At 39.6% G+C, this 22,016-nt stretch overlaps 1 protein-coding gene across 3 annotated transcripts in view; it reads right to left on the reverse strand.

The window, feature by feature from the left end:
* Nucleotides 1-21,070, reverse strand: part of LOC143017833 (protein arginine N-methyltransferase 1-like) — a 62,017-nt gene extending 40,947 nt beyond the window's left edge. Inside the window, exons 1-4 of one of the 3 annotated variants that reach the window (XM_076172768.1) lie at nt 20,996-21,070; nt 17,105-17,557; nt 7,136-7,272; nt 1,515-1,622 (exon numbers count right to left, since the gene is read on the reverse strand). In XM_076172768.1, coding sequence (XP_076028883.1) covers nt 1,515-1,622; nt 7,136-7,272; nt 17,105-17,557; nt 20,996-21,041 — 744 coding nt within the window. In that variant the 5' untranslated portion in view covers nt 21,042-21,070. Of the gene's footprint in view, nt 1-1,514; nt 1,623-7,135; nt 7,273-17,104; nt 17,558-20,755; nt 20,914-20,995 lie in introns of those variants that run through there. The other 2 variants (XM_076172769.1, XM_076172770.1) reach the window with 2 other exon arrangements.
* Nucleotides 21,071-22,016: the final 946 nt, after the last annotated feature.

Below are 22,016 nucleotides of genomic sequence, written 5' to 3' on the forward strand. Positions count from 1 at the left end.
AAGCTCTGGGAGGGAGAAAGTGTCTTTGCATTTGATATCCCTTTCAATGAGAGCCCACAAGTTCTTCATGGGGTTCATGTCAGGAGAGTTGTTTGGCCCATCTTCAATAAAGTCCACACAACTGCTTTTTAGCCTCTGTATAATAGTTTTGGCAGTATGTTAAGGAACACCTCTCAAAGCAGCTAGGTAAATGATTACACAGTGGTTCAAAATAATTCCTTTGGTTCATCATTTCATTTTTGGGTAATTCTACAAGGTTACCAACACCATACAAGAAACAGCCCGAGACCATTAGCAAGTTTGGGTGTTTCACTGTGCTCTCAAGGAACCTGGGTCAAATTGGTCACTGCTAAAATGTCAATACACTCCCATCATGGCTCCCACTCACTACAAATACTGCCCCACTATTCCAAAGCACCTCACTATGTCTGCAGATCCCAGGCACCTTTTTTTTTTTTTCAAAATCAACTTTCTTTGCTGCCTATGAGTTACAAGAAGTGACTTCCTCAAAGGTGTACAACTGTGGTAGCCAATATCCTGATGTATTTGTAGCAAAGTCTGAGGTTCCTATCCTTATCTTCCCATGCTGAAAGCTTTGGACCTGTATAAACTTCTCTTGATAATTTCTGTAGTCCTAAATAAAGTTTTACAAGGCCTACCAGAGTGAGCTCTGTAAATAGGTATACAAACCTCTTCAAAATCAGAAAAATGCTCACTCACCTTTGCATTGAATTAGTCTGTAAGCCTGTAACTTCACTATCTACATGCCAAAACACTTCTTCCCCCCTATAAAGGGGGTAGCCAGCCAAGGCACACCCTCCATCACCCCTAAACCATCCCACACTCATTTGTTTCATCTTAGCTCTTTATGTATAATGGGGCATCCCATACCCCCTGCCCAGCCTGGGTCAAAAGCAATGTAGCAAGACACAATTTTCACAAATGTCATTTTTTGTTTTACCTGCCTTGTATACAGACATAATCATCACAGTATCACAGGTTTCCTCCCATTTTATACCATAAATATACAAAACAAAAGTAAATTTTGAGAAAAATGTATACCAAAACTGAGCATAATTTTAACAGAACTACTCATTAAATAGCAGCACATACTGTGGGTGTATACATACAATAGCTCTCACAACAACAAGACTTATACCTTAATTTTTGTCACAAAAATTTAGGTAAGTGATTACATTTGCAGCTAATCTTTGGATGCATACTGTAGACTATAATAATAACTTGTTCCAGGGCATGGTATACAGGAGATAAACTAGTGGTGTTGTTGAGAAAGATATAAAGTGTAATTTTTGCATGGTTTCAGTAGGAAAGAGTGAAAGGGATGAGAGTAATGGGATTAAAAGTAATCAAGCTGTTTCTCTGCTATGACTAACCACCATACTTTGCATATAACAACTAATCAATTGGTAAAAAGAAATGTAATGAATGAACAAAGGCTCTGAAATATAAAAAGTTCTTAACAACATAAAGCTGGAAATCATATTGTTACTTACAGACAACATCTCATGGTGAATGGCAAAATGTGCATATGAATTGAAATAGCCTTCGTCTTCCTCCACTCTAATGTCACTTACTGTTCTGATTTCACCTGAATGTTTACTCTGGAAAGATGAAGATATTCATAAAGCACAAAACCATGAGGACAAGTAAGAACTGCAAACATATTATAAACAAAAACTGAATCTAAACAAACTACAGTTCCCCAGACTACATAATAATTCACAGACTAGGTCTGCTAAAGTAGATCTATAGTAATCTAATTTTCACTGCACTTCAGTTTTACTAAGGCTAATACAAGACAATCATACTGAACAAAGTAAACCTTCATTGGGTTAAAGAATGTGCTGATAATATATATATATATATATATATATATATATTTTTTGTATATATATATATACAATATACAAAGAATGAGTGAAGAAAGACTAGTAAAAGAGGTATGGAAGGCAGATGTGGAGGGAGTGAACATGAGGGGACGTCCTAGGATGAGGTGGATGGATGGGGTGAAGGGGGCTTTGGGGAAGAGGGGAATGTCTGTTGAGGAAGGAAGGGAGAGGACGGAAGACAGAGGTGAGTGGAGAATGGTTGTATATGGATGATGTTGTGACTGCATGAGGAGGAATAGGCGGGGGGGTGGGGTAGTATGTGTGAGTAAATTTTGACGCAGCCCGAAGGGATTTCTCCCCGTCCTCTCCTTATATGCAAAGGGGGACGGAGAGGGGGGGTCGCCGATTAAATGAAGCGGCCTTGCTGTGGATGTACTGTGTCTTGCGACACTGCTTCTGACCCAGGGCGGTGGGCAGGGTTCAGGGATGACCCGTCATCCAGGAGGTGCTCAGATGAGAGGAAGGGTGGGAGGGGTGTGGAGTGTATTTAGGGATGAAATGGGTGGGAGTGTTTTTATGCCTTTCCTTTTGTGGCTACCTCCCTTGGAAGGGGGAAAAAGCCTTGGTATATGTATGTATGTATATATATATATATATATATACACTTATATATATATATATATATCATATATTTATATACATATACATATATGTATATATATAAATATATATATATATACATATATATATACTATATATATATATGTATATATATATATATATATATATATACACATATATATAATATATATATATATATATATATGAATATAATTTGCAGAAAAAAACACTGGTAAATAAGAAACATAGTCCAAACTTTTTCATCTATTTAAGACATCATCAAGGGAATACAGTAAAGGAGATACAGACAGTATATATATACAGAAATATTTTAGGGAACACAGAAAGATATGTCACACAAGCCTGAGAAAATTACCAACAGTCCTCAGGTCACAGATGGACCAAATGTCCGGGCAGGAAAACATGTAACAATTTTCTTTGAAATAAAATTATCCAGCCTGTACATACCCAAGCTTAGATTGATGTTTTGGTCAAAAGTTTGTTTTATATGGCTAGATTCAATTATGTTCCTTTCAGTAAAGGAATTACAAGAGGTTATCTTATTAGAATTTTTCCAGTCAATTATATGATCTTGGTCCCTCACATGAACGAAAATACCACTAGACATTTGACCACTTCTCACACTGTATTTATGTTGGATTATTTTTGTTTGTAAATATTTACCAGTTTGTCCGATGTAAAATTATTGGCACTGCAGACAAGGAATGGTGTATACGCAACTTTCAGTGTTATGTGGAGAATTTTTAATTAGGAAAGGGGAAGGATGTGTTTTGGGCTTTTATGGATCTGGAAAAGGCTTACGATAGGGTAGACAGAAAGGCACTGTGGGAGGTTATGCAGATATATGGGATAGGAGGAAAGCTTCTGGGAGCTGTCAAGAGTTTTTACGAGAGTAATAGAGCTTGTGTCAGGATTAGAAATGGAGAGAGTGAGTGGTTTGAGGTAAAGGTGGGACTTCGTCAAGGATGCGTTATGTCGCCCTGGCTGTTCAACTTATACATGGATGGGGTAGTGCGAGAGGTAAATGCAAGGGTAGTGGGTCAGAGATTGGAGATGGTTAAAGAAAATGGAGAAAAGTGGGAGGTGAGCCAGCTGTTGTTTGCGGACGACACTGAGCTTGTGGCAGGATTGGAGGAGGGATTGAGGAAGTTGGTGACAGAGTTTGGGAGAGTATGTGATAGAAGAAAGCTAAAAATAAATGTGGGTAAAAGTAGGGTGATGAGATGTACAAGGGGTGAAAGTGGCAGTAGACTGGAAGTGAGCATTAAGGGAGAGCGACTGGAGGAAGTGGATAGTTTTAGATACTTGTGGCAGTAAAGGATGGAGTGAAGGTGGAGGTAGAATGTAGATTGAGAGAAGCAAGTAAATGCCTTGGTGGATTGAAGAGTGTAATGAGGAATAGACATTTGGGAATGGATGCTAAGAGGAGACTGTATGAAGGAGTGATTGTGCCAACAGCAATGTATGGGGCAGAAATATGGAACATAAGAGAGGAAGAGAGAAGGAGTTTGAATGTGTTTGAAATAAGGTGTCTGAGAAGTATGATGGGGGTTACTAGACTAGATAGAGTGAAAAATGAGGAGGTGAGGAGGAGAACGGGGGTGGAAAGGGAGTTGGGAGATAGGGTTGATGAAAGAGTATTAGGATGGTTTGGACACATGGAAAGAATGAGTGAAGAAAGACTAGTAAAAGAGGTGTGGAAGGCAGATGTGGAGGGAGTGAACATGAGGGGATGTCCTAGGATGAGGTGGATGGATGGGGTGAAGGGGGCTTTAGGGAAGAGGGGAATGTCTGTTGAGGAAGGACGGGAGAGGACAGAAGACAGGGGTGAATGGAGAATGGTTGTATATGGATGATGTTGTGATGCATGAGGTGGAATGGGCGGGGGGATGGGGGGTGAGGTATGTGTGAGCAAAATTTGATGCAGCCTGAAGGGATTTCTCCCTGTCTTCTCCTTTTATGCATGGGGAGACGGAGAGGGGGGGTCGCCGATTTAATGAAGCGGCCTTGCTGTGGATGTGCTGTGTCTTGCGACACTGCTTCTGACCCAGGGCAGTGGACAAGGTGCAGGGATGACCCGTCATCCATGAGGTGCTAAGATAGGAGGGAAGAGGGAGGGTGGAGGGGTGTGGAGTGTATTCAGGGATGGAATGGGTGGGAATGATTTTATGCCTTTTCCTTTTTGGCTACCTCCCTTGTAAGGGGGAAAAAGCCTTGGTATATGTATGTATGTATGTATATTTCTAATAGTACTATTGTTCTTAAAGACTACATTGATATTGAATTCCTTAAGTATTTAAGGAATTCAATATCAACGGTAATTTTCTCAGGCTTGTGTGACATATCTTTCCGTGTTCCCTAAAATATTTCTCTATTTATACTGTCTGTATCTCCTTTACTGTATTCCCTTGATGATGTCTTAAATAGACGAAAACGTTCAGACTACGTTCCTTATTTACCAGTGGTTTTTTCTGCAATATATATATATATATATATATATATATATATATATATATATATATATATATATATATATATACACATATATATAATACATACACATACCAAGGCTTTTTTCCCCTTGTAAGGGAGGAAGCCAAAAAACAAAGGCATAAAATACACTCCAACCCATTCCATCCTGACATACTCCACTCCCATCCACCCCACTCCCTCCCTCTTATCTTGGTTTCTCATGGATGACGGGTCATACCTGCATTTCTCCCACTACCCTGGGTCAGAAGCAGTGTCGCAAGACACAGCACATCCACAGCAAGGCCGCTTCGTTAAATCAGCGACCCCCCCCATCTCCGTCCCCTCATGCAGAAATGGAGAAGATGGGGAGAAATCCCTTTGGGCTGCCTCAATTCATTTTTCGCACATACTTCCTCAACCCCCATCCCCCACCCACTCCCCCTCATGCATCATCCATACACAACCATTCGCCATTCACCCCTATCTTTTGTCCTCTTCTTTCCTTCCTCAACTGACATTCATCTCTTTCCCAATGTCCCTTTTACCCCATCCATCCATCTCATTCTTGGTCGCCCCCTCATGTTCACTTCCACCTCTGCCATCCACACCTCTTTTACTAGTCTTTCTTAACTCATTCTTTCCATGTGTCCAAACCATCTCAATACTCTTCATCAAACCTATCTCCCAACTGCCTTTCCACCCCTGTTCTCCTCCTCATCTCCTCGTTTCTCCCTCTATCCAGCCTAGTAACCTCCATCATACTTCTCGGGCACCTCATCTCAAGCACATTCAAACTCCTACTATTCTCTCTTATGGTCCATGTTTCTGTCCCATACAGTGCTGTTGGCACAATCACTCCTTCATACAATCTCCTCTTAGTATCCATTCCCAAATGTCTATTTCTCATTACACTTTTTAATCTCCCAAGGCATTTACTTGCTTCTCTCAATCTACATTCTACCTCCACATCCACTCCTCCATTTCCCACCACATTCACATCCGAGTATCTAAAACTATCCACTTCCTCCTGTCTCTCCCTTAATACTTCCAGTCTGCTGCCACTTTCACCCCTTGTACATCTCATCACCTTACTTTTACCCACATTTATCTTCAACTTCCTTCTTTTGCACACCTTCCCAAACTCTGATACTAACTTCCTCAATTTCTCTTCTGATCCTGCTACAAATAGTGTCATCAGCAAACAACAAATGGCTTATCTCCCACTTTTCTTCATTTTCTTTAATTATCTCCAGTCCCCAGCCCATTACCCTTGCACTTACCTCTAGCACCACCCCATCTATGAACAAATTAAACAGCCAGGGTATAACACATCCCTGGCAAAGTCCCACCTTTACCTCAAACCACTCACTCTCTCCATTTCTAATCCTGACACACGTTCTACTACTCTCGTAAAAACTCTTGACAGCTCCTAAAAGCTTTCCTCCTATTCCATATATCTGCAATACCTCCCACAGTGCCTTCCTGTCTACCCTATCATAAGCCTTTTCCAAATCCATAAAAGCCCAAAAACATCCTTACCTTTTCCTATAGCTTTCTCACACATCTGTCTTACCACAAATATCTGATCTACACAACCTCTACCTGTCCTACACCCACACTGTTCCTCACCAATAACTCCCTCTGTTCCTCTCCTAATCCTCTCAGTCAAGACCCTCCCATAAGCCTTCCCAACTACACTTAACAAGATAATCCCTCTGAAACTACTACACTCACACCTGTCCCCTTTTCTGTATCTATTCCCACATGCCTATTTCTCAAGAACACTTTTCAATCCCCCAAGGCATTCACTTGATTACCTCTTCCTCCACTCCTCCATTTCCTGCAATATGTGACCCCAAATACTTAAAACTGTCCACTTCCTCCAGCCTCTCTCCTTTGAGACTTACTTAGAACTTGATCCCATCCTCTCCCCTTCTATATCTCATCATCTTACTTTTACCCATACTTGGGTATACTTGTATAGTCAATACTCCATTACAGAGACAAATGTGAAAAATAATACACTTTATTATTTTGAAATCTTTCTACATAAAAAGCAAGGAATAAGAGTGTTTATGTTTGATTCTTGTAGTTCTGCAAAGACACATGAAAATGGTTACCAGATAAGGTGACTATGAATACCATTCTGAAGCAAATATGTATTCTCTTACCGGTTCTTGTGAAGCATCCAGAAGTCGTTGTAAGGTATCCCTTTGTTTAGATACAATTTCACGAAGCTCCTGACACTGAAGATTTGAATCCATATTTTCAATGTAGTTCATGTCATTTCCTTGCAAATGTTCAATATCTGAGAACAAAAAGTTTACTGAGTGCACATGTAAAAAATACATAAAAATAGCAATGTGTATATGTTCTTCAGGATGAAAGGCAGTTGAGAAGTTATGTAAATTCCTGTGCAAATACATACATATATGCATAAATAAAACCATGTCCACACCACTCTGTCAAAGGAAATAACATATGAGAATGAAGGCTTTATTCTTAGTATATTTTGTTTTTTACAGCTTTGTCAAGTAAATGGATAAGGATAAGGAACATCTAGGTCAGACCACCCACTTCAGAAAGATCAGATTTTTAAGGAAAGAAAAGTCTGTAGGAGAATGAAAGGATAAATGTGTATATAAGGGGCTATTGCCAATGAATGTGTTTTAAGCATTCTCTATTTATATATTGCAGCTCAGGAGGAAAGGGGAGGAGTGGAACTCATGTTAGTAACCAATAAAAATAGGCAGAGGGTCAGAGACATTTGTAGAGAAAGACACAAAGACGGACAAATTTGTTAAGAGGAAAACTGAAATGAGGAGACAGTCCAAGAGAAAGGGAGTAATTAGGGAGAAACAATCCGAGTTTTTGGCAAAAGGTGAGGATATATTTTTGGCCTTTATGGATCTAGAGAGGGTTCATGACAGGATCAATAAGAAAACATTGTGGGAGGTATTGCAAATATATAGGATAGGGGGGAAAAATCTCTTACATTAGTAGTTGGGAATGGTGAAAGTAGTGGTCAGAGGTGAAGATGGGGCTGTGCCAGGGTTGTGTTATGCCATCATGACTTTAATATGTACATGGATGAGATGGTACAAGAGGTAAATGAAGGGTAATGGGCAGAGGATTGGAGATGGTTAGTGAGAGTGGAGGAAAGTGGGAGTTGAGCCATTTGTTGTTTGTTGATGACACTGGTATTGTGGCTGGGCCAGAGGAGGGTCTGAAGTAGTTAGTAATAGAGTTTAGAATGGTATATTGTAGGAGAAAGTTGAAAGTAGATGTGGGTAAAAGTTAAGTGATGAGATGTACAAAGGTGATGGAGGCAGTGAGTTGGAGATAAATCTAAAAGGAAAGAGGTTAATGGAAGTGGATAATTCAAGTATTTAGGGTCACATATAGCAGGGAATGGAGTGAGGTTCAAGGTAAACTGTAGAGTGAGGAAAAGTAAATGTCTTGTAGGAATAAAAACTGCCATCAGAATTATGTATCTAGGGAGGATACAAAGAGATCATATATAGGGGTGATTGTGGTTATAACATTGTATGGGAGAAAGACTTGGAGTTCAAGGTAAGTAGGAGAACTTTAAAAGTGTTTGAGAAGTATATTAGAGGTTACAAGGATGGTTAGTGAGAAATGAGATGAGAAGGAGAGTGAGGGGTGGAAAGTGAGCTGGCAGATAGGCCTGCTGAAAAAATAAAAGAATGAGCTGGACACATGGAAATAAAACAGTAAAGAAAGGACTAGCAAAAAGTGTTTGGAAGGCAAGGTGGATGTCAACTTGAGTGAAAGATAAAAAATGATAAGGATAGATGGATGGGGTGAAAGGAGCCTTGAGTGAAAGGGGAATGTCTGTTGAGCAAGGAAGGGAGAGGTAAGAGATAGATGCAAGTGGAGAATGGTTGTGAATGAACTATGAATTGATGTGGCCTGAAGAGATTTCTCCTCATCTTCTCTATTTTCACACGAGGGGACAAAGAGGAGGGTCACCATGTACATGAATTGGGTAGGAGCCTGCTGTAGATGTGCTGTATCTTGCTATATTGCTTCTGACCCAGGAAAGGGACAGGGGACAGGGATGACCCTTCATCCATGACAAAATAATAGAGAAACAAATAAGTGATGGATGGGAGCAGATGCATGCCTTTGCTGGCTACCTCCCTCATAAAGGGGGGGAGAATTGACGTATAAATAGATTATAAGTCAATTTTCATCTCCAGTGCTTTTTTAAAGCTATTTTCCAACTATCCAGAACTCACACAGATGGAAAGATAAATGGAAAGGGAAATACATATTTGTTAATATCTAAATACCAAGGGCTTTTTCCCGCTTACCAAGGAGGTAGCCAAGTCAAACGGCACATAGACACTCCCACCCATTTCATTCCTACCTATTCCACTCCCATCCACCACCCTTTCCTTCCTCTCATCTTAGCTCCTCATGAATGGGTCATCCCTATATCCCACCCACTGCCCTTGGTCCGAAGCAAGGCAGCAAGACACAGCACATCCACAGCAAGTCCACTTCACTTAATCAGCAACCCCCTTCTCTGTACCCCCTCATGCAGAAATAGAGAAGAGAAATCCCTTTGGAATACATCAAAATACCATTCACACATAATCACTCCCTAACCCCCCCCCATCCCTTCTTTGCATTACAGTATTATCTAAACATTGCCATTCTCCACTCAACCCTATCTCCTGACATCTCCCTTCCTCTTTTTTTTTTTTTACTTAAATATAAAAGATGAAATCCTGGCTATTGCCTGAAAACTGGCATCCCTGTATCTAAGCGTTCACCTTGGAAGAATGAAATTCATGCTTTGTTTACAAAGTGGTGACAAGTACCTAGTTAAGTACTTTGCTAGCAATAACCAGTACCCTTGGGGACAATATCATGTTGAAGAGGTGAAGTCATGGAGGTGGTAACAGAAATTTGAAAAGGACATAAGAAAGGAGGGATAGTAGAAATCAAAAGTGATCAGCACTTTCCTCTTTAATCTCCACTCATAAAAGAATACTATGTGCCTTTGTTCCATTGAGATGTCACTAAAATAATAACCACATAAAATTTATGCAATCACCCTATATGGGGAAAACAACAATGATACTCTCATCTTAATTTATCCAGTTTAAAATGACAGTATTACCACTAACAGAATATAGTTATTATTGTGTAAGAAATATGCACAAAAGTATTGTCACTAACACAATACTGTTGTGTAAGAAATATGCATTTCATCAGTATCCATTAGCATATAAATCCTAGCCAATATTTGAAATTCCTATCTTTTGAAATCATTAAAAACATCTTGTTAGTGGTAATACTAAGTGTTACTCATCAAACATGTTATGTTTACAAACCAATTTCAATGTTTTTCCTAATTTACCGTTTTTATTTCAGTATTCATTGTTTTAATTATCAAACTATGGGAAGGCTTATGGGAGGATCTTGATTGACAGGATTAGGAGAGGAACAGAGGGAGTAATTGGTGAGGAACAGTGTGGATTTAGGACGGGTAGAGGTTGTGTAGATCAGATCTTTGTGGTAAGACAGATATGTGAGAAAGCTATAGAAAAGGGGAAGGATGTTTTTTGGGCTTTTATGGATCTGGAAAAGGCTTATGATAGGGTAGACAGAAAGGCACTGTGGGAGGTTATGCAGATATACGGGCTAGGAGGAAAGCTTCTAGGAGCTGTCAAGAGTTTTTATGAAAGTAGAGAGCTTGTGTCAGGATTAGAAATGGAGAGAGTGAGTGGTTCGAGGTAAAGGTGGGACTTCATCAAGGATGCGTTATGTCGCCCTGGCTGTTCAACTTATACATGGATGGGGTGGTGCGAGAGGTAAATGCAAGGGTAGTGGGTCAGGGATTGGAGATGGTTAAAGAAAATGGAGAAAAGTGGGAGGTGAGCCAGCTGTTGTTTGCGGACGACACTGCACATGTGGCAGGATCAGAGGAGGGACTGAGGAAGTTGGTGACAGAGTTTGGGAGAGTATGTGATAGAAGAAAGCTGAAGATAAATGTGGGTAAAAGTAAGGTGTTGAGATGTACAAGGGGTGAAAGTGGCAGTAGACTGGAAGTGAGCATTAAGGGAGAGCATCTGGAGGAAGTGGATAGTTTTAGATACTTGGGTGGAAATGAGGCAGGAAAAGGTGGAGTGAAGGTGGAGGTAGAATGTAGATTGAGAGAAGCGAGTAAATGCCTTGGTGGATTAAAGAGTGTAATGAGGAATAGACATTTGGGAATGGATGCTAAGAGGAGACTGTATGAAGGAGTGATTGTGCCAACAGCACTGTATGGGGCGGAAACATGGAACATAAGGGAGGAAGAGAGAAGGAGTTTGAATATGTTTGAGATGAGGTGTCTGAGAAGTATGATGGGGGTTACTAGGCTAGATAGAGTGAGAAATGAGGAGGTGAGGAGAACGGGGGTGGAAAGGGAGTTGGGAGATAGGGTTGATGAAAGAGTATTAGGATGGTTTGGACACATGGAAAGAATGAGTGAAGAAAGACTAGTAAAAGAGGCATGGAAGGCAGATGTGGAGGGAGTGAACATGAGGGGACATCCTAGGATGAGGTGGATGGATGGGGTGAAGGGGGCTTTCGGGAAGAGGGGAATGTCTGTTAAGGAAGGACGGGAGAGGACAGAAGACAGGGGTGAATGGAGAATGGTTGTATATGGATGATGTTGTGATGCATGAGGTGGAATGGGCGGGGGGATGGGGGGTGAGGTAGTATGTGTGAGCAAAATTTGACACAGCTTGAAGGGATTTCTCCCCCCCGTCTTCTCCTTTTGTGCATGGGGGGATGGAGAGGGGGGGTCGCCGATTTAATGAAGCAGCCTTGCTGTGGATGTGCTGTGTCTTGCGACACTGCTTCACCCAGGGCAGTGGACAAGGTGCAGGGATGACCCGTCATCCAGGAGGTGCTAAGATAGGAGGGAAGAGGGAGGGTGGAGGGGTGTGGAGTGTATTCAGGGATGGAATGGGTGGGAATGATTTTATGCCTTTTCCTTTTTGGCTACCTCCCTTGTAAGGGGGAAAAAGCCTTGGTATATGTATGTAATTCATTTCTGAGAAACATTTCATATAAATTCCACAAAACATATAGATGCCTAAAGGAATAGGCAAAGTTCAATCAAGGGTGCATCTGACTAAATAAAAATCAGTATCAAGGGTTTTAGGTATCAATGGTTTCAAGCATCAACAGGAATATTGGGCACCTGACCCCCATTAATAATGAGGGTGCACTGCCTGAGAAAAATTGTACTAAAGGATTACAAAGGTGGAGCATGAGTAAAAGCAGCAACAACTGCAACAGCACTAGGAGAGAGGCCAAACGCAGAGTACGAGATCCAATATATTTGACGTTTCGCCCTGCTGGGCGAAACGTCAAATATATTGGATTCCATACTCTGCATTTGGCGTCTCTCCTACAAAGGTGGAGCATGCCAACAGGAGACCTTTTGGTCCATAACTAGGTCAGATGCAAAAAAAAAATCATAATAATGATAAATAGATAAACATTATAATAATATAAATAATAATAAATAAAATAAATGCATAAGTATAGTTAAATAATAAATAGGTAAATAGTAAATAATAAATTGACATACAACTAATAATAAATGAAAATAAAGCAAATAATAATAAACAGACAAATAATAACAACAAATAATATAAAATAAATGGCAGTCATTACAGCATCTTGCTTAGGTGTTTATCTAAATGAATATTAAAGCTTCGAACTGAACTACATTGCACTGCCTCTGCAGGAAGTTTATTCCATTCATTAACTACACTGTTGGTGAAGATGTTTCTACCCACTTCCAAATTAAATCTATTTCCTGACAGTTTGAGACCATTATTTCTTGTCAGAGTCTCATTCAGTGTGAAAATTTTATCACTTTTGATGTTGTCAATTCCCTTTAGAATCTTAATTTTAAAGACCTGTATCAAGTCACATCTGAATCTACACTTTTTTGAGGAAAACATTCATATGTTTTAATCAATTTTCATAAGGTTCATTTTTAATATTTGGAATCAGTTTTGTGGTTCACCATTGTATTTTTTCCAATATGTCAATGTCTTTAATGAGATCTGGTGACCATACGGAAACAGCATATTCCAAACGTGGACGAACGTATGATTTATATAGCTTCTTAAAGAGATGGACTTTTGAAATCAAAAGATTGTGCACTCAGCCCTGGAATCTTATTTGCTTTCTCAGAGACTGAAATACACTGCTTAGATGATCTCAGATTGTTACTGATAATTACAATGAGATCCTTTTTACTATCCACCTTCGTTAACATTTTTGGCCTATATTCATTTAGGGAGAAATGTCAATGTAATAGTACTGAGAGACCTAAATGCTAGGGTGGGAAATGGTCCAATTGATGGAGTGGTTGGGAAATGTGGAGTTCCAGGAAAGAATCATAGTGGAGAGTTGATGGTGGAAATGTGTCTAGAGAGTTGATGATAGCAAATAGTGTTTCGGAAGAAAGTCAAGCATAAGTACACATGGGAAAGGGTGGTGGATGGAAGGGTGGTAGACAGAGCGTTGATGGATTATGTAGTGGTAAATAAAACTATGATAGGAAGAGTTAAGGATGTACATGTGCTAAGGGGAGAGGGTGGGGGAATATCAGATCATTTTTTGGTGGAAGGTAGGTTGAGAGTGGAGGATAGATGGAGAAAGAGGAAAGGGGCAAAAGGTAGGGAGGTGCTTAGATTGAACTCTTTAAATGAAGAGGAAAAGGAGAAGGAGTACAAGAAGAAGCTGATGGAGGAGTGGGAGGGAGTGAAGGATAGAGTAGAGCTAGGTGTGGAGGAGGAATGGGGATGGTTCAAGGAGGGAGTCACAAAGTGTGCAAGGATGGTGTGTGGAACAAGAAGGACAGGAGGAAATAGAAGGAAGGGTAGTGAGTGGTGGGATGAGGAAACAAAGAAGGTTGTAGAAGAGAAGAAGCGAGCTTTCACAGATTGGTTACAAAATAGGACGAGGGAGTCATATGAGAGGTACAAAGAAAAGAAAAGAGAAGTAAAGCAAAAGGTAAAGGAGGCAAAGAGGAGAGCAGATGTGAAGTGGGGTAAGAGTATGACAGAAAATCTTGAAAGTAATAAAAAGATGTTTTGGAAAGAAATTAAGAGAGGAAGAGGAGGTGAATCAAGTAGAGAAGAAAAGGTAAAAGGTGCAGATGGAGAGATGATAATGGAAGAGAAGGCAGTAAGGGGAAGATGGGCAGAATATTTTAGGGAGTTGCTAAATGTGAAGGAGGATAGGGAGGGAAAGATAGTTGCAGTGGGAAATGCTAAGAAAATGAGAGTAATGAGTGAGGAAAATGGAGGAGAAATAAGGATGGATGAAGTGAAGGCAGTTGTTAAGATGATGAAAGCAGGTAAGGCATCTGGTCTGGATGGATGTCATGCAGAATGTCTAAAAAAAGGAGGTACAGTGATGGTGGACTGGCTGGTGAGGTTATTTAATGTTTGCTGGAGAGAGGGTAGAGTGCCGGAGGACTGGAGGAGTGCCTATATAGTTCCACTTTACAAGGGAAAAGGGGACAAGTGTGAATGTAGTAGTTTCAGAGGGATTTGGTTAAGTGTAGTTGGGAAGGCTTATGGGAGGATCTTGATTGAGAGGATTAGGAGAGGAACAGAGGGAGTAATTGGTGAGGAACAGTGTGGTTTTAGGACGGGTAGAGGTTGTGTAGATCAGATCTTCGTGGTAAGACAGATATGTGAGAAAGCTATAGGAAAGGGGAAGGATGTTTTTTGGGCTTTTATGAATCTGGAAAAGGCTTACGATAGGGTAGACAGAAAGGCACTGTGGGAAGTTATGCAGATATATGGGATAGGAGGAAAGCTTCTAGGAGCTGTCAAGAGTTTTTATGAGAGTACTAGAGTTTGTGTCAAGATTAGAAATGGAGAGAGTGAGTGGTTCAAGGTAAAGTAGGGACTTCGTCAAGGATGCGTTATGTCGCCCTGGCTGTTCAACTTATACATGGATGGGGTAGTGCGAGAGGTAAATGCAAGGGTAGTGGGTCAGGGATTGGAGATGGTTAAAGAAAATGGAGAAAAGTGGGAGGTGAGCCAGCTGTTGTTTGCTGACGACACTGCGCCTGTGGCAGGATCGGAGGAGGGACTGAGGAAGTTGGTGACAGAGTTTGGGAGAGTATGTGATAGAAGAAAGCTGAAGATAAATGTGGGTAAAAGTAAGGTGATGAGATGTTCAAGGGGTGAAAGTGGCAGTAGACTGGAAGTGAGCATTAAGGGAGAACGACTGGAGGAAGTGGATAGTTTTAGATACTTGGGTGCAAATGTGGCAGGAAAAGGTGGAGTGAAGGTGGAGGTACAATGTAGATTGAGAGAAGTGAGTAAATGCCTTGGTGGATTGAAGAGTGTAATGAGGAATAGACATTTGGGAATGGATGCTAAGAGGAGACTGTATGAAAGAGTGATTGTGCCAACAGCACTGTATGGGGCAGAAACATGGAACATAAGGGAGGAAGAGAGAAGGAGTTTGAATATGTTTGAGATGAGGTGTCTGAGAAGTATGATGGGGGTTACTAGGCTAGAGTGAGAAATGAGGAGGTGAAGAGAAGAACGGGGGTGGAAAGGGAGTTGGGAGATAGGGTTGATGAAAGAGTATTAAGATGATTTGGACACATGGAAAGAATGAGTGAAGAAAGACTAGTAAAAGAGGTATGGAAGGCAGATGTGGAGGGAGTGAACATGAGGGGATGTCCTAGGATGAGGTGGATGGATGGGGTGAAAGGGGCTTTGGGGAAGAGGGGAATGTCTGTTGAGGAAGGATGGGAAAGGACAGAAGATAGGGGTGAATGGAGAATGGTTGTATATGGATGATGTGATGCATGAGGTGGAATGGGCGGGGGGATGGGGGGTGAGGTAGTTTGTGTGAGCAAAATTTGATGCAGCCCAAAGGGATTTCTCCCCGTCTACTCCTTTTATGCATGGGGGGACGGGGAGGGGGGGGTCGCCAATTTAATGAAGGAGCCTTGCTGTGGATGTGCTGTGTCTTGCGACACTGCTTCTGACCCAGTGCAGTGGACAAGGTGCAGGGATGACCCGTCATCCAGGAGGTGCTAAGATAAGAGGGAGGGTGGAGGGGTGTGGAGTGTATTCAGGGATGGAATGGGTGGGAATGATTTTATGCCTTTTCCTTTTTGGCTACCTCCCTTGTAAGGGGGAAAAAGCCTTGGTATATGTATGTATTCATTTTTTGTCCATTTGTTTGGGTTAACTCTACCCACAAACTATCATATACATCCTGTTTCACTTTCTCTAAAACACCGGCATGGACATTGCTTTTAATGTACAACAGAACCTTTCTTGTGGCTCCTCCCCTTCCTGGTTGGTTCTGCCATTGCCTGTACATCCACCTAACTTAAACAGATACTTTAACCAGCCAATGATGAGACACCAACTCACAGGGAATAGCAGTGAATCACAACTGCATAGCAGGACCAACCAGAAGAGGGAGGAGCCAGAGATCAGATATTGTCAATAAACAAAGTCAACAACTAGCATATATGTGGGTCAGCCAAGTCACCAGCAGGACATGACACTAATTCTTGAGAAAGAAGTTGAAACAGATAAATTAACATGTTATTCACATAAGAAAGGCTCTTTTGGTGTTGTTTCCTACCCCTTATTTTTTCATGGGCAAATATAAATTTTCCATCCAAATATTTTTTTACAGCTTCATTTTTGTATTCAAATTTAGTAATAAACTATGAAGAATTTAGTCCTAAATCAATTATGAGCAGATTATCTGCATACCTCAAAACATGATATGCACCTGAGCAAGATTTCTTATCTATTTTTAACCTAAATATGAGTCAAATATTCGCACACACATCAGGTTGCCTGATGTATGATGGCACATCACAATACATGCATTACAAAATATAAAGTTACTGCTGTTATACTCATTCTCTTTTACCCTGAATGAATATATTACAGAAAACTACAAAATAATCAGGAAGCTGACACTGGCATCCTTGTATACCCTACTCATGATGCATACATAGGCATCATATCAAGAGCTTAAGTTAAGAAAAATATATATACATAAAGAAAAAAGTTCATAAGTCAATGCTCAGCACAACTAACCATGCATAAGAAGTGGATCACAATCCAAAGCTGGCTTCATGTATTTGTCCTTATTCCAAGATGATGGGCTTATACCAACCAATTCATTTGCTTTCATACCTTCAGTTCGAATAAAATTAACAAACTGGATGAATGAAATTTGGTCCATGTGATGCTTGACAACAAGCCCAGGTATGCACACCCCATGATCTTCCTCTATATGTTTGAAACACCCTGCCACAGAAAGAACTTCTGTGGTACAGAACAAACACTTTGACTTTTCATCAGGTTCATCTGTCATCTCTTCCCATTCATCAAAATCATTATAATCTTGTTCCTCCTCTTCATCATAATCATCAGAGTTTATTTCACTTGACATTCTATTCTGAACTGGATGTATATTACTGGAAGATACTGGGACTTCATCCTCTAAGGGTGGCATATCATCACAGTCAGCCATTACTTTCTTGAAATCTGAAAAGAAAAAAAAATCCTTTCGTTATTCCTCTGAGACAAATGATGGTTACATGTTTGTGGTGATCCTGCAAGATGAACAGCATAAAGAGGGACCAAGGAAGGATATCTGTATGTGGTGGTTCTGCAAGATGAGCAGCACAACTGCCCATTTTCAAAACCCATCAACCCCCTAACCTCCATCAGGAGGGGCTGACTCCATCTTGAGACTAGGCACAGGATATCTTTTTATCAACTTCAACTGTATTTCTTACACTTTTTCACACAAAGAGGGCTAACAACCAACAACTACTCTACCTTCCCTACTACTATGAGCCAGTGACAGAAATAGTCCAATACAATACAGACAACAGTCCATAGTTTCTTCTCAGAGAGATCTGCAGAAGATTGACTGTTACCAGCCAAAGTGGGGCTTCAGATTTTCCACTTAGTTAAACTCAGTGCAACAACAGATTGATTGAACAGCAGAGAGAATCATCTCCTGCTGCCCATTTTCAAAACCCATCAACCTTCTCACCTCTATTCAGAGATGGACTCTCAAGGAGTTGGCATTTGGTCTTTGGACCAAGCCCAAAATATACGTCAACTTTAATGGTAGTTCCTCCACCTCTTCAAATAAATACCCCTGACAACCAGTATCTGTTCTCTCCTACTACTTTCAGTTTCAGTCCCATACTAATACAACATTGACATCCCAAAGTTTCTTTCCTGAGAGATCTAAATGGGAGGGTCATGGGTCATTGCCAGCCACTATGAGGCTGCAGATTTCCAATCAGTGAAACTCAAGGCAACAATTATTCATTCTTTACAAGTTACTAAACACAGTCAAACATTAACATTAACAGGTTTAACACTCACAAATTCCATTATTCATGGGTAAGGCTGCTAAGACCACAACTATCATCATGTTAATATCTGTCTATATAGCAAGGATCTCTTCCCCCTTATATATGAAGTAGCCAACCAGGGTAACCATCCATTCCTACCCATTCTACTCCCATCCATCAACCATTTGTTTCCCTCTCATCTTAGCTCATGATGGATGGAAGGTCATCCCTGTCTCCTGTCAAGTGACTGGGTCAGAAGCAATGCAGCAAGATGCAGCACATCCACAGCAGGGCCACTGCATTTACATGGCAATCCTCCCCCCTCATCCCTTCATGCAAAAAATAGAAAAGATGGGGGAGAAATCCCTAAGGGCTGCATCAAAATATCATCCATACACAACTATTATTCACTCACTGACAACTGCTTGAGATGCCATCTTTGTTTTCATTGATGCTGAGGTCAAAGAAATTAAAGTATGATAAATTTGTCTAGTCTACCCTATCCTGCATTTTGTAATGTGATACCTCTAATTCTTGAAGTCATCAGGGTTGTCATTATCATCTGGAATGATGATAGCCAGTTTTGACATCCAACAGGACTGCTGGGTATAGAAAAGTTTCACAACTTCAAGAAAAGTATGAAGTTAAGAGTACTGTTTTATAATTATCATGATGACACCACTTGGAGTGGGAGAACAACTAGTAGACATCAACACCATCGTCAAATTGACACTGATGGGACAAGACAAACAACAATATGGCATCTCAAACTTATTGTCACAGCTCCGTTTGGTAGTGTATTTGCTTTTATTAAGGTCTTTCTTATTGATTTCCACTAAGAAAAATGTAATTACATTGATATATTAAAATTTACAAAATCAATATTGTATAGGTGTGCACTTCTAAAAAAAGATACAGGTTTATTTGTGCCAAATTCATTTCACTCATTTCAGCTATTTTAGTTTTAAAGCTCTGGTTGCCCTAGCAGTTGACTGAGCACCAGACTCCTTGCAGTGTGCACTGAAAGATAGAATCCAACACCCAAATTGAGATCATCTTCACATCCCACAGACAACCATCCTAGATAAGAACGAATGACATCGCAGTGGAGCACAATAGATGCCTTTAGATGGGCCACCGGGCATTTTCTATAACACAATACACTAAAGACCAATGCCACGACTTACTCATCATCCAGGCATTGCTGGGACATGCTGCGTTATCATCTGAGATGATGATAGCCAGTTTTGACATCCAATAGGACTGCTGGGTATAGAGAAGTTTCATAACTTCAAGGAAAGCATGAAGCTTAACTACGTAGTACTGTTTTAAAATTATCATGATGACACCACTTGGAGTGGGAGAACAACTAGTACACATCAACACCATCGTCAAATTGACACTGATGGGACAAGACAAACAACAATATGGCATCTCGAATTTATTGTCACAGCTCTGTTTGGTAGTGTATTTGCTTTTATTAAGGTCTTTCTTATTGATTTCCACTAAGAAAAATGTATATTACATTGATATATTAAAATTTATAAAATCAATATTGTATAGGTGTGCACTTCAAAAAAAGATGCAGGTTTATTTGTGCCAAATTCATTTGACTCATTTCAACTATTTTAGTTTTAAAGCTCTGGTTGCCCTAGCAGTTGACTGAGCACCAGACTCCTTGCAGTGTGCACTGAAAGATAGAATCCAACACCCAAAGTGAGATCATCTTCACATCCTACAGACAACCATCCTAGATGGGGACAAATGACATCGCAGTGGAGCACAATAGATGCTTTTAGATGGGCCACCGGCCATTTTCTATAACACAGTACCGAATTTAGGCAAAGGCAGAAATTATTGTTTTTACTTATTTGGCCTGAGCTATAGTATGAATAGCACACATCTTTATCAATACCTATTTTTGTTTTGATCTCTGCCATCATAATCATTATTTACATGGATGACCACATAACACATTTGTGACATTGCATGACATACATAGCCATAGGCATAGGGAAGCATGCATATATTATATATTACAAAGCCAAATAGAAATTGAATATTTATACCACAAAAACAACACATTTACTGATGATATTATTTAAGGAAAAGTTTGTGTAATTGACAGTTAATCTTGAATAACTAACAACATGACCGTACTAAGTCTAAGTATATATGGTGATCCACTAAGTCTAAGCTAAGACTAAGTCTAAGACCTAAGTCTGAGGAAATAACCAAGTGTTTTTCTTCCTAAAAATGTAAATAAATAAACAAGTCCTTTTATGCATACACTGATAAAAGTACTTTCTTTTGAACTGAAACCTAATATTTGACTTGTAATGAACATATTTACTAATCATATACCACTCACTAGTGTTTACCTTCTGATTCAACATTACCCGAAGTGCTACCTCCGTCACTGGGGATAATCCGTCAATGGGGTCACACTATGTAAACAATGATGGTGGACTTAATTTTCGAAATTAGTTATGTACAGCGGCAATTCGAATTGTTATCCTACCTCGCTAATGTTAAACATGGCAAAATATAATACAATGACAACCATTCATACTCCCAGATACTTAAGAAAAAAAATTTAGTAGCAGCTCACCGCTTACAAGTCGATTCCCTTGGTCTGTTTCATCCCAATATTTCATCACGAATCAAGTGAAGTGAGTGAAGCGGGAAGCCTTCCATTTCTCATTTTCGATACATATATTTTATAATATTACATATATATATACATACATATATAAATATATATATATATATATATATGTATATATACATATATATATACATATATATATATACATATATATGTATATATGTATATATATGTATATATATGTACATATATATATATATGTATATATATATATATACATACATATATAAATATATATATATATATCTGTGTGTGTATTTACCTAGTTGTATTTTACGGGAAGGGGAGCTATGCTCGTGGGGTCCCGTCTTCATATCTCATTTTATCTAAACTATTTTTAAATTCATGTATTGTTTTTGCACACACCACTTTCTCATCTAACTTGTTCCAACTGTCTATTACTCTGTGAGGAAAGCTGTTCTTTTTCACATCTCTTCTATAGCTGTCTTTCTTGATTTTCTTTCCGTGTCCTCTTGTATTTCTATCATCCCATTTTATTAGATCCTCTCTATCAATAATTTCTATGCCTTTCATGATTCTGTAAATAGCTATCAAATCTTCTCTCTCTTTTCTTTGCTCTAGTGTCTGTAGTTCAAGTTTTGCTAGTCTCTCTTCATATGATAGTTTTGAGAGTGTCGGTGCCAATTTTGTAATTGCTCTTTGTATTCTTTCAAGTTTTGTTATACATTTTTTTGTACTTGGTGACCACATCGTTGCTGCATATTCCAATCTTGGTCTTATCAGAGTGATTAGTATTTTCTTCACCATTTCTTCATCCAGGTATGTAAATGCTACTTTGATTGTTATTATTAAATTATAAGTTTCTCCAAAAATCTTATTTATATGTTTCTCAGGTGACATATTATTCATAACAATGACTCCCAGGTCCTTCTCATTTTCTACTTTTTTTTATTCCTTCTTCTCCCAATTTATATGATCCTGTTATTCTGTTTTTGCTTTTTCT

This window comes from Oratosquilla oratoria, chromosome 33, assembly GCF_046742065.1.
Source record: "Oratosquilla oratoria isolate Oo_2021 chromosome 33, ASM4674206v1, whole genome shotgun sequence".
In the NCBI taxonomy this organism is placed as follows: Eukaryota; Metazoa; Arthropoda; class Malacostraca; order Stomatopoda; family Squillidae; genus Oratosquilla; species Oratosquilla oratoria.